This window comes from Colletotrichum jinshuiense, chromosome 1 (genome assembly GCF_051148585.1).
Source record: "Colletotrichum jinshuiense chromosome 1, complete sequence".
NCBI lineage: Eukaryota > Fungi > Ascomycota > Sordariomycetes > Glomerellales > Glomerellaceae > Colletotrichum > Colletotrichum jinshuiense.
Window position 1 is genome coordinate 6168851 of NC_139302.1, and position 13729 is coordinate 6182579.

Consider the following 13729-nt stretch of genomic DNA (forward strand, 5'->3'; position numbering starts at 1 on the left):
CTGCATATCAAGAGTAAGGTTAATACGTGTATGTTAATGGTGCTTTACAAGCTTGGAAATACCAACTCGATAGGGAACTCGGAGTTTACCAACAACCCGAAAAAATATATTTTTATCAAGCAGCTGAAAGAGACAGAAGTAGTACTGAAGAGCTAAAGTTGATATTTATACATTCTGAGAACAATAGTCTCTAATTACGCATTTTCAGGGCTCCGCCATCATGCATTTGCTAAGTGAATTAAATCCGTTTCTGAACGTCATTATTTACTGCCACAGGCCGAAACCACAGGGTTAGAATGTCAATGTTAATAAGTAGCAGTTACTAGAGAATCTAGTTGAGAGGAGTTCTAAGAATTCATTAAATGACAGGGTGCCATAGTACTACTCCAACACTATTTTCTGTCCCACCATGAGTTTATTGCATTTCAGGCAGGCATTGCACAGCCCCGGGACTTGGTATCAAAGCACCTAGTAGATTATGATCCTTGTCATGCCTCAATCCTTGAACCCTTACGGTTTACGGTCCCTTTTCTACTTATCTATAAAGGTTAAAACGGCTCCCAATCAATCAGGACGATCCGTTTATTCTTGTATTATACTTATATATCAGATTAGCATATAAACCTGTCTCCTCGCCCTTACAGTATCATCATTTATCTGATTCTCCGTTCCACTTCATCCAGTTGTTATTCACTACCTCATTGAAAACAACATGACTCGTCTTAAAGGCACACTGCTATTTTTCTATCAAGCAAGTCTTGTTGTTTCGACAATTGGTTCTTGTCTTCAAGTTTCAACCAAGCACACCAAAGGCTTTTTGGATGCACAAATCCATCCATCGGTCGGGAAGAAATCTTGTTGTATTAGCGGCATGCTGCCTCTTATGGTGTCTGCGAACGATTTCACTGTAGCTCACAATGTCCCGTCTAATGACTTGGAGCTCACCCAGATGCTGGCTGACGCAACGAACAACACCAGCTTCTTCGGCGGATTGTTTTCGGGGACAGCAACCAAGACGGTAAACCATACTCTGTTTGGGAAACTGTGTTTTCCGACGAGTTCCACCAAAAATGTCAGCACAGTTCAATTCCTCACACATGGGGCAACACTCGACCATAATTATTGGGATATAATGCCCGGTTACAGTTATGTCGACGCTGCCGCCACCGCAGGCTACGCAACCTTTTCCTACGATCGGCTTGGGAGTGGCTTCTCTGATCACCCCGCAGCTTGGGATGTGCAAGGTCCTGTACAGGTTGAGCTTGCCCACGCTATAATTGAGATGCTGAGGAATCAAACGTTGGGAGATTATGCATTCTCAAAAGTTGTTGGTGTCGGCCACTCTGCTGGGTGTAGCTTGACTACAGGCATCACTTCCAAATACTCGTCCGATTTCGATGCGGTCATTCTCACGGGCATTTCGGCCGTGACGGAAGCAGATTATTCATCACTGGTGTCTTGGAATCCTGTCATGGCGAACCAAGATTCATCAGGTCGATTCGCGGCTGTGCCTGATGGGTACTTTACCCAAAGTACGAAGCAAACATTGCATTACGCCTTCTATAAATATCCATTCTTCGAGCCTGCAAGTAAGTGGCACTGCTTCCAAACTAAGATTTGTATTTAGAGCCAATAGTTAACTTGATAACAGTCCTGGAAACAGCGTATAGCACGAGGCAGACTACATCTATTGTCGAGTTAGCTAGCTTGGGATCGGTAGGGACGCCCTCGCCATCGTTTAGGGCATCTGTACAAGTGATACTTGGACGCAACGATATAACTATATGCAGCGGGGACTGCGGCGTCCCTGTAGACCGGTCAACAACGCTCCGTCCGCTGCAATACCCAAATGCAGACCAAGCTGGCAGTGAAGACGTTCTAATTGAAAATGCGGGACATAACCTGAATGGACACCTCAACAGACAAAAAACTTTCCATAAGATGTTGGATTTCCTGTCTAGAAACAACATTTAAGTCTGTATAGTTACATTTGGCTTCAACATCCCATAAATTTTAGCTAGTGAGCAGACGGTACATATCAGTGTGAGCTTCTCAGTGTGTTGAATAATCTATAGATATGTTAGAAATATGGAAAGAGCTATAAACTATTGGAGATGTTACTTGCAGTTAACACCGGCCAAAGTTGTTGAACTCTTTATTTTAGATAAAGGTCATAGAATCCGTTGATAATATATAATTTGGCAGATGTTTCAATACACATTTCATGTTTTAACTAAGTCTATTATCCTCACTAATGAATACGGTGTAATAAGATACTTATAGCAGCTAGGGGTAAATACGGCCCTGCTATGTCCATGCTCTAGACAGCGTGTGTTGAAACCTGTCCGTCTAGTCACTGTTCCTCAGCTCTAATCTCCACAAATTTGCACTAGTTTAGTTATATCGAATATGTGCTGGGAGATCTAGTGCGTTGTAGACGCTTTCTCAGCAGAATCAAGGAACTCCTGCCTCGTCTTCTGATAGATTGGCTTCAATTCTCCCCTCAAACCTTCTTCACAGAACGATTGAAATGATATTCCCTTCAAGTCTGGATACAAGTCTTTAGCGATCTTATAACCTAGGTAGCTCGCATACTCGGGGGTGTTATCTCCCCGAAGGCCCATAGACTTGCGGTACTGTAACACCCAGAGCCTGTGAGGATTGGCGGTATCGGCCTTAGCCTCGATCATTGAAGCATTGATTTCATCTGATGACAACTGTTAAGAGTTAGCCGCTGAAATAATCAATACGCTTAATAGGAAAACATACATATGTTCTTTTGATCTTTTCGCCGCTCAACTTCTCAATCAAGTCGTAAATCTCATTCTGAGACAGGAGCTCAGTATAGGCAAAAACCCGCTGGTTGAGCGTACGAGTGTCAGTAATAATTCGTGCGACTTGTATACCGATATCTCTAAGATCGGTAATCCCAGAAAGCACTGTGCCATCTCCTGCAATCCAGTCGCCAAATGGGTTGGCAATAGTATCAATACGGCCTGACGGTAGACGCGGCAAGCTAAGCTGGTACCACCAGCCCACGTCAATAACTGTGTAAGGTAAATACAGAGTCTGGATGTGGTTAAGCACGTCCTCTTTCTGCGTTGAAGTTGTCAGCCTTTTTATCTCTATATAATAGAAAACTAGTTAGAATTTCGTTCACATGATCACGGAGTCCTAGCGTTCCTCTAAACGGCATTACCGTTGCAAAGAAACACGGTACAAACCGCTTCACCCCAGCCTTCTTAGCAGCATTGGCCAGAGGAATCTGCTCTAGGAGGCTGAAAGCAAAAATCGACGATATTACCACATCGACACCTATGAGCTGTCTTGCGATATCATCCTCAGGACCGCTGAGATCGGCTGCAGCAATCTTGACGCCCCTCTTTTCCAAATCATACACCTCCTGCTTTTCGAGCGAACTTGGTCGGATGAGAGCCGTAATATCCTTTCAAGTTCGTCAGTTTTGGGTGCTCTAAACTGATCCTGGTGAATGAGTCTCACAAATTCCAAATGAGTTGATGCGAGCAGCCCGTCTACAATAGAGCTCCCGGTCTCTCCGGTTGCGCCGACGATTGCTACCTTCATGGTTGATGTAATTGCTGCAAAACTTAAAGATCTGTATAAGAAGATACTAAAACCTGTTTTGATAGGGTTGGAAAACAAGACATCAGCAACTCAAGCCGTGTGATTTACTTATACTCTCAGTTGACTGTAGTTAAACGTCTGATGCATGGGTCAGCTATCTACTTCCGTTAGAGAGACGACATCATTGATGGTGCATCTTACAAAGCCGAATACTAAACTCCGCAAAAAGCGGGGAGAGCATTTGGGCAGGCCTGGTTTAGCCAAGCGGAGTTTGCGGGCTGGCTTAATTGGGCACGTTCCGCCTCAACACCATCCCGCAGCTCGGTTTCGGTCCCGGGGAAGACATGCAAAACTTCAACTTAGGGGCAGAACCAAATACACGCAGGTCGCTAGATCATTTTAGACCGGAGCCAGCTTACAAATCTACTTGAACTCCGCATTATCTCTCGACATCTTCGAGCTTGAGCCCCGATGGTTCGACCTTGAAGATGGCGCTTGAGTAATCAGTCTCTGAGTCGATCACGTCTTGGTGCATACATTTGGCATGCTATGTGTGTCAGTTCCGGGGTTCTCAGAAACCCGACTCCGAAATTGTGGAAATCTCATAGCGTCCTATATTGTTGCCGCGATGCCTTGAAGGAGATTTTGTTTCATTGTCTAGTAATGTATACAGTTAGTACACAGCACTTTCTAAAATAGACATGTAATGTGATGAATTACCAGGCAAGTCCGCGATTATATTGCGGCACCTTATTTATTATGATGGGCTATTATTACGAAATCGTACTCTGGTCTGGTCTCTAATAGCGAAGCTTTTGACAGGCCTAGGCATCCTGCCTAGCGCCTACATTAAGCTTGCCGCCAGCTTCATATCAACACAACATTGACAGATTGTAGTCTATTTGATCTGGCTCTCCAACATTACATATGCTGCTTGTTTAGGTGTCCCTCGCGGTAGTCTGCGTGAGCGTAGAGTGGAACGCCAATGGCGGCTGATATTCATCCTCTCTTAATGGATGGGGCTTCTCTCAGCAATCGGCCTAACAATCTGGATCTACTGGTCACTTGGAAACCAATAGATGACTCTTTCGCAAATTAAATTGAGATGCTTTTACCATCTATTCATCGTTCACACAAGTAAAACTCATAGGTGTTGTGTCGTAATGCCGCAACCCATCCGGGCAGCCTTGTGCAGCCTGCCGTTTAGACCCACTTATCCGGGCAGACCAATTCGCCCCAAAGCGATGGTGCTAGGCGAAGTACAACTAGGCTTTCGCCCCCGATCCATAATTAATAGGACAAGCCGTCTATTTCATACTATTCTGCCGCGTATGCGAGTACCCTCGGGAATACGGCGTGTTCTAAACCCGCAAACACAAGGGACGAGCCATCGAAGATTGTTTCAACTGTAACTACTACGGCGAATGGGAGCCACGGTCCTCTGTCATGGCTCCTGCAATATTCAATTTTTCACACCACTAGTCAAGGTTGTCAAGTCTTCCTCCTTTCGCATTAGAAAACGGAGTAGAGGAAAAACGTAGCTACTCGTTCGCAAAGCTGCTGGCCAAGAGAATGGGGAAACATCGCCGCAAATCTAGGGGTAGATTGAGAAGAAAGTTTTGAAATCCATAGCTGGTTTTTTGAATCTCGTTGCACCTTGTAATCAACTTGTCCGTTGACCTATTCTCATCCAAGATACCAGACGTAGGTAAACTTCAGTCTCGAAATCCGAACAATCATGCAAGGGTAGCTAGTGATACTCGGTAGGAAGTGATTTAGCTAACTACATCAGGTAAACTATAGTCGTGCATTTCTCCTTAACTGTGGCCCGTATTGCTTGTAGTGAACCACCCTAGCCTTGTTCCAACACCATCACATTTCCCGCCACAATGGCCCTTGTGGCACTTCCTCTACCAGACTAACCACCTGATACATCCCTGATGTTGTTCTGGGCACCAGGAGGATAGATTTGGCACCATCCCTTGGCGTGGTCATCCGCACTCAATTCGTACAACGTCGTTGTTCCATCGTCGAAAACAACAAACAAAACGGCGGTGTGAGAGTGCATGTCTCCATCAAAGTACATGTATCCGTCATCTTGAATGACACCACTTCCACTCTGGGCGTTCCAGCTCCAGTGACCATTATTGCTGTTGTAGTAGCGATACGTGATTGGCCCACGTGCGCCGGCTTCGCCTTCACTGTGAAGACAGTAACCCGCGTAAGTGGGAAGAGCGTTTGCTAGAAAGAGCAAGATACTATGATGGAGCTGCATGGTGTATATTTATGTCGTACCTATAGTTGTTAGGACACTTATAATTGTAAGATATCAAAGTTAGTTAACATACGAGATGTAATAGATGTCTGCTTGTTGATAAAGGCCTCGGTTGAGGATATAATGATGAGTATATGCAAAGAAATATGTTTAGAATGTCTTAGAAAGGCCGACTTAAATAGTAAAACTGAACGTCGCTAAGATGAGAACCCTTCCAGTAGACATGAGAGCAATTAAATTAAGTTCAATATATATCTGTAAAATAGACACTAGTATGTTTATTTGTTACATATATTAGGCGCCACATGCTCCGCTTGAAGAGATTGCACCTGTCCACTTGGTGAGTTAAGACCTTCTACTTTGTGCTAAGCTGCGGGCAACGGGTAGCATACTTGTATAGTTAACCTTGGCAATTAAATTGAGATAGGGTTCTCTATCCTACAACTTCACACATCTACGCAGGTAAGTTTTACCTCAGATGAGAGAGTAGTCTGTAACACAATCATTACTGCTTTTAATTTGATTTTTTTGAACCGATTAACTTGTTCACAAGATCCTAGCTATCACCTCAAACAACAGGTCAGATGACAGGGCAACAGATTGTAGACCACAACTGAAGCAAAACAGTAAGCTACTATATTAGTTCTTTCTATTCTTGTAATTAAACCATTTAGTAATGCATGTGGTTGAGTAAGTGAACCTGATTGGCACGATGGCTCATGACTCTGTACGCCCGCACACAATGCCGTTTGGGCCGACCTTATCGGTCCATGCACTTGTGCCGTCCGAGCCGTTGATGCACTAACCGTATAACGCTGTAAACTTGTGCCGTCGAACCGACGGGCATCTGTGACCTGTAGTTCTCTGCATATTGTGTGGATAGCCCGGGGAAGTTTTTAGTATCTGCAACGTCTATTACGGCTTAGACACTCGGATGTTCGGCAAGACGAACCCTCATTTCATTCTATGCCTCAAAGTAACAAGCTTTCAACTCGGAATCGGGCCGTTTAAGGTGCTCACTATTAGCTTCAATCGGCGACGTTGACTTTTCACTTGCCTTGTGCGCTCCACTCCGCCCCGAGTTGGCCTGGCTACAAGACCAATGTGGAAGCTGCTAAAGCCTCTATGGCACTTTTGGATATTGCTGTTGGGCTGTCCAAAGACCTGTCGCGTCGTCTTTTCACCCCATTCCTCCAATGAATTCTCATGTCGCTGTGTGTCTCTTGCATTCACCCTAAAGCCCGTATTGCAGTCTAGATATCGATCGGAGGAGGCCTAGTTCTTCGTGTCCCTGGCATGATCGAGCTTTGTTGAACAGTGCTCACATCCAGGCGAGCTGCTATAATCAAACGCTAGAGCAAGGCCGGAAGCTGGTGCGGGAACATTGTATCAGTGATGATTTGGAGGACAAAATCAAATGTGTAGATACTGCAGTCGTTTTTCTCATACTGCGCCAAATGGAGAAACTGGCATGCTGTCCGTGCTAAGTGGCGGTTCCAAGGGAGACAGTGCTTGAAAATTGCTATCAAAAGTTTATCGCCTTATGCTGTGCGGCGGGGCTTGGCTTTGAGTCAGAGTATTCTAGTACACCTTGTGACCTAAGATGGCAATGCAAAGCCGCTAGAGACATGCCGCAGGAGAAGAGGAAGGTGAGAGGGCTGATAGTGGCAAAGTAAGGTTTTGGTTTGACATCGACATGGCCAATGTGCGGCTGGCGGTGCACGTTGACATGCCACGGCAGCCCTGTTAAATTTTACTTTTGTATAGAGGAGCCGCTTATTAGACGGAGTGCCGGAGAACAAGGCAAGGAAAGGTTGCAAAATAGCATCGAGGAGCCCTCCTGTTGGGTAACTCAGCCAGAACACGGGCGGACAGGCGGTCAGGCCGCGGGAAGCGGCAGCAGGGCCCTGAGATTCTACCTCCAGGCTGCCAATGGTGATATGCTTAACTGCTGCTTCTGCTGCTACCTTTTTATGTTCCTTTCTCTTACACACATACAGAATGCAGACTAGATACTGCATTGATTTTACGTTGATTTACCACCCGTAAGGGTATTATGTGATACCAACATCTCCCTTAGATGGAACGCGTTGGACGATGGGGGACAAATGTGTCGAAATGACGCTAAAGATGCAGCCGACAAATCTGTCGAGAATAATTTCTTCAAGGGGAGCCGATACAAGGGAATCCTCGATATGTGGAGTATCCTTAATTGGTAAACGACAGTTATTAATGATTCGACCGTACATATGGGTTGATGGAAACAACAGAATAAAGTGAATTCCATACACTCTTTGGATGATATCTTGATGCTCCTGGATGGTGTCGAATGCTCGCGAAGTTGGGCCAAGGAGGCGGTGAAGTTATGAAGACTCTACATATCTGTCGGCCTGCTAACAATACATCTTCATGGCATATCTCAAGACAATCAAATTCCCTGACATCGAGATAATCTGTTTAGCGCAGCCGGCGAATGCTATTCCCTCTTCCTTTGTATAATCGACCGTGAGATCAACTTGGTGCCCTAACTGTAGCTTTTCCACGTCACTGCATACACCGCAGTTCTTAAGCTGATCTCCACGAGAGTACATTTAGTCACGTATATTTCTGCTTATGCGAGAGTCTTAAAGCCGAAATCTACAGAAGCATGTGTGCTTACATAGGTTTGACCGTACACAGGTCATCTTAAGCAGGAACGTGCGGAAATAGGTTGGGAGTCCCTAAGCAAATCTTTAGTGGAGGCAAGTGCACAATTTCGCTATATAAGTCTATTGAGCATGTGTGAACCGCCATGGCGAATCAGACTGTTAAAGGAGCCCTAGTCAAGATGATGATGGGTTACAAAAGAGTCGCGTGGTTCGATTGGATAGTGGCGGCAGAGTATACGTACTGTGAGGGTGCGGACTAACTCCAGGACGACTCAAAAGGGAAAGGCAAGGAGCAGCTCCCTAGAGTAGCTGCCACTTTGTCGCAGACAAAGCCGCTATTACTACACCTAACAAACGATACACAATGTAACCATGAGAGCTAGAATGACAATCTGAGCTTGAAGTCGTGCGATTATCAGGACACTGTAGTAATTGGGTGATCAAATGGTCTGACAGGCTCCACACGTCTTGACCAATGCTACAGTTCACTGACATCGGAGTACAGCGTGATTTCTACAGAAGCGGAAATTTTCGTGGCTAGAATGCATAGCACATGGATGCTAGCACACAGAGTAGCTACGGTGGAGTACCAGAGGCACGGAGTTGTTAGCGCGCTGTTGGGGTATTATTACCGGTCAAAAAGTGCCTAAGTAGTTGGAGCGGGGTACTGGGCCTCTGTTCAAACCTACTGAGACAGCGAAAACAGTGGCTGACTAAGGCTGTAGCAGGGCTTATTGGGGGATCGGGTCATCTCGATTCAACCTGCCAAAAACCATTCATTTCACAACAAGCACCCAGATGTCGGAAACAGTGTCGTCGGGGGACAGGAGACGTCGGTTTGCAAAGGTACGTCCACAAAACTTCTAAAAACGTCCCTTGTGTACTGACGGATAGAGTAGGCATGCGATCTATGTCGCTCCAAGAAAGTGAAATGTGATGGCACCAGGCCTGTCTGCAGCAGGTGTCTGAACCTGCGTGCGTCCTGTAACTACGCCGATGTCAGCAAGCCAACACGACGACAGCGACTCCGCCAAGAAGCTTGCCAAGTCCCTGCTTCGGGTTTCTCTCCAAGAGCACCCCGTCATGACACTACTCCAGAAGGGGATGAGGCTCGAGGCCCTATTCAGCGGCAGAGGCAGAGGCAGAGGCGGACTCCTTCAGCTGGACCGAGTTCCAGTTCGCGCTCACAAGTCATGAGCAGTGTTTCTCCATCTGAAGCAATGGTTTCCCAGGACCCATCAAAATCAGGTATGTTTTGCACGGAGACCGCCGAATTTACATTCGCGTGTTAACGCAATTTTACTAAGGTCACACAACCCGAGACTCATTGATGGGGGCCGGTCGAGACTTGCGGTATTTCGGTATGAGCCCTCTTGCCTGTTTGACCACGGAAGCAGTACAGCCTCTCGGGGTTCCAACGTCAAATTAATACGGCCCAGGATCCTCTTCAGCAATTTCATTGCTTCGAACCCAGACCCTTCCAGTAGAACTTCCAGACGCTCGTGGAAAGCCTGGAAGGCCAGATTCGGATGCAGGGCCCTGGTCTCTTTGGACTCACCCCAGATTACAGGGCGTCTTCGAGAGAAGGTCACACTGTTCCCTCCCGCCGTGGACTGAAGCTTTATCTCTGGTAAATGCATTCTTTGAGCAAGAACACACAGCACTGCCTCTGTTCCACCCACCAGCTTTTATCGCTCATCTCGGGCAACAGTACTCAGGAGAACCTGAAAAAAGCCCGGCTTGGTGGACTGCATTCAATGCTGTCCTCGCAATCTCCCACCGACAACGCGTTGAAGAAGGCAGGTCGGCGGAGAAGGAGCTAATGTGGGGTTACGCGGCAAACGCTCTGGATACTTGTCTCGACATCCTCTTGAGAGCCACGCAACTCATGTCAGTCCAGGCCCTTCTGATTCTCGCCTGGTTCTTTTTGGGAACACCTAATCCGCAACCCAGCTTCATGCTGGTAGCAAATGCTATCCGTCTAGCCCACTCCATCGGATTACATAGAAAGAACTGCGGCTCCTCCCTGAGTCCTATAGAAAGGGCGACACGAATCAATGTGTTCTGGCTGGCATTTTCCCTAGATAGGGAGCTGAGCCTTCGTACAGGCAGACCTCCTGTACAAGACTTTGGAGACTTTGATGTGGACCTGCCTGATCTTCGATTGCAGCCTGATTTCAGCAACAGCAGCTCCTCGAATGCATCTTTCAATGTATTTTTTGCTGGCACCCGACTCGCCGTCATTCAGGCCAAGCTATACTCTGAGATCTACTTGAGCGAAGCTCTTCAACCAGATGCTATCAAGGAAGCGACCAGAAGACTTGATCGAGATTTACAAGATTGGCGGGTAACATTCTCGTTCGGCTTGGACCTCGAAGAACGCCCAGAACTATCGAGGCATGCTACAATCCTGCGTCTTAATTATACATACTATCACTCCGTCATTCTGGTTCATCGAGCCCAAAACGACATAGACTGGAGGTCCAGCAAATCTGAAAACCCCCAGGTTTTCTCCACCCAATCCATTGAGCACTTACTACAAGCTGCAAGGTCCATATTGAAGATTGGCTCGCTTGTCCGGGAGACCTGGCGAAGTTTTCTATGGTAGGTTGTCCACTGACGCATGCTCCTACTTGAGAATTCCGAAAATAATAGCTATGAGTTGCAGGGACGTTATTCCCATTAACGTGACGGCCATCATCGTTCTGTCTCTGCACATCCTGCGCCAACCAGCTTTTCTCAACGCAGCTGATGACCTGAGCCTCATTTCCAACGGCGTCCGACGTCTTATCTCGCTTGAGCATGAAGAACCCGAGTCATACTTGAGACCCGTGACGGCAGCATGCCAGGGCGTCTACAATGCTGCTGTGAAGGCTGCGAGATCACATGGCATTGAGTCATTGGAGAACCTTGATTGTGACCTCGGACGCACGGTCACGGTCTCCAGTGGAGCTGAAGCTGGCCTGGGAAGCCAAAGGTGTAGCTCGAGAAACTTTTCGCAGACAACGCCGGGAGCTGCTTCCCGATTCGGATTTGAGCCGGAGCCCGAGTTGATCGCAAATCCACAGACTCCACTCGCCGACATCAACTATATTCCATGGGATCAAACAATGACGGACAGAGAAATAGTTCCTTGGGGGTTTGAATATCTTTTAGGTGATAACAGCTTTGATTTTCTATCTAAGATGAACTAGACCAAAACTGTTACGAAACATAGAAAATTAAGCCACCCATTCAGGCTTTGATCGTCCTCTCCTTCCAGTTGGGACCTCCCATGCAAGGGTGGTTGATGAAAATTTGAATGCCGGTGCCAGAACCTTGATGTTCTCTTCAAGCCCGTATTCTTTCCCGGACATGTCCCAGAAGTACTCCGGATGTATGAAGAGATCTGGACGAACCTTCTTCCAAGATGCGTGCGTCTTCCCAACAAGCACGTTCATGTCATCGTAATGGCGTGGTAGGAACTGAAGGTCCCTCGATCGTAGCTCCCGCTGTTGATCTTCAGAATAAATTCCAAGCTGATAATACCAGATGTTGTACTGAGTCAGGCTGATATCGATATCAAAAGTGACATTCTCCTTTGCGCGCGTCATTAAAGCTTGAACGGCAGCCGTGGCGCCCACTAGTCCAGTCTGGTAGTCGGAGTTGGCTGGAAGGTGGTCAGAACTTCCAAAGCAATGGCTGGTTAACAGAAATATACTTACGAAGCAGTGGCACGACAGCCTCTTCAAGCCCGAGGAACTTGCCCTGCAAATAGGACAAGCCTACTAAGCAATCGCTGATCTGTTGCCACCCAGATCGATGGGCTAGGGGGCCTTTGAAGCCGTAGCAGTTCTCTCGCATGTAAATAAGACTGGGGCTGAGCTTGCGCAGCGCGGCACTGTCGAATCCGAGTTTCTTCAAGACACCAGGGCGGTACCCATCTATAAGGATGTCGGCGCCCTTCACAAGCTCTGAAAATTTGCTTCTTCCCTCGTCAGTTTTCAGGTCGAGGTTGGTATCCCTTTTTCCGGTCTGGAGGTCCACCATTGTTGGAGCGTACTCAGGCAGCTTGTCGCAGGAAACCCGAAGGACATCAGCTCCGAGGAGGCTTAGGAGCTTGGAGACCGCCGGACCTGCGATGACGCGAGAGAAGTCGATGATTCTGATGCCGGCGAGAGGCTTGAAATCAGCGTGGTCCCTTGCCTGTGGCCAGTTCTTTCGCGGTGCTGGGACTCTGGTCGCACTCCACAATGGCTCTTTTGACATAATCTTGCCATGCTCGCTGTTGAAGAACTCGTCGGGCGTATAGCAGATCACGCCGGCTTGCTTGTACTGCTCGTTGGCGGTCTGTTCGATGTCCTTGGAATCCCACTGAGCAACCTTGTCGGCGTAGGTCTTGATCGCCTCTTCTGAGGTCACTTCGACATCACTGACACCCATCATCTTCATTGTGGGCTCCGCGTTCATGGATCCGTGCAAGTGATAACACCGGCCGTCCTTTGTCCAGTACACGTTGGTGGCGTACCGTCTGATGGGATCGGACATCCGATGAAGATCCATCTTTGAAAGCTCTTCCATCATCTTGGGGTGCTTCACGAACGACATTCCGCCGACTGTGGGGAGCAAGACAGATTCCAAGAACAGAGTTGCAATATCAGTGTTCACCTTGACATCCTGGAGCTCAATGCCATACCGCTCTGCAGCGGCGACGTTGGCCGCGGTGGCCAGGAGGGCTGTAAGGGAGGCGCATGACTCTGTGATCTTTAATGGGGTGAGTACGAATGGCTTGTCGTCGTCTGCGACGAACTTGACTTTTTTGGCGGCGTCTTTAAAGGAAGGCGGGAGATTGAGTGCAGGGTCGTTGAGTAGGACGTCGTTAAGAATACGAGTTGCCTCGCCGGAGATGGTGTAATTTGCCATGGCTGTAGTTCCCGACCTAATGTTCGACATTTACAAGTCCGATAGTCCGCAGACCTTTTTCCATCTAGGATGCACACCATTTAAATAAAAATATTACCGAAATGTCGGTCCATGATGTGTAACTAGTTGAGTGGTCCCAGTCAGAAGACCTATAGGACCCACACTGTTTCGTGTCAAAACTCCGGTGGTGGTGGGTAACGTCGACTTGAACCTCTCAGCCAATTGTGTGGTATTCTTCAAGAGGCCTTGCCATGGAACTCACTTGTTGCGTTTCCAAGCGGACATGAACATGCCATTGTTAATTTACAATTCTTTCCAA

General features: G+C 47.3%; 2 protein-coding genes across 2 annotated transcripts; one reads left to right on the top strand and one right to left on the bottom strand.

The window, feature by feature from the left end:
- Positions 1-9728: 9728 nt before the first annotated feature.
- On the top strand, positions 9729-11702 carry EsH8_I_001621 (transcription factor; the record flags this gene model as incomplete). The annotated part of the gene is made up of 4 exons (XM_083269034.1): positions 9729-9756; positions 9816-9869; positions 9948-11112; positions 11177-11702. The coding sequence occupies 4 exons, from the start codon at positions 9729-9731 to the stop codon at positions 11700-11702; spliced, it is 1773 nt and encodes a 590-aa protein (XP_083119472.1).
- A 27-nt stretch (positions 11703-11729) lies between these two features.
- On the bottom strand, positions 11730-13440 carry EsH8_I_001622 (CoA-transferase family III domain-containing protein; the record flags this gene model as incomplete). The annotated part of the gene is made up of 2 exons (XM_083269035.1): positions 11730-12157; positions 12213-13440. 2 exons carry the CDS (start codon positions 13438-13440, stop codon positions 11730-11732), a joined length of 1656 nt encoding a protein of 551 aa, XP_083119473.1.
- Positions 13441-13729: the final 289 nt, after the last annotated feature.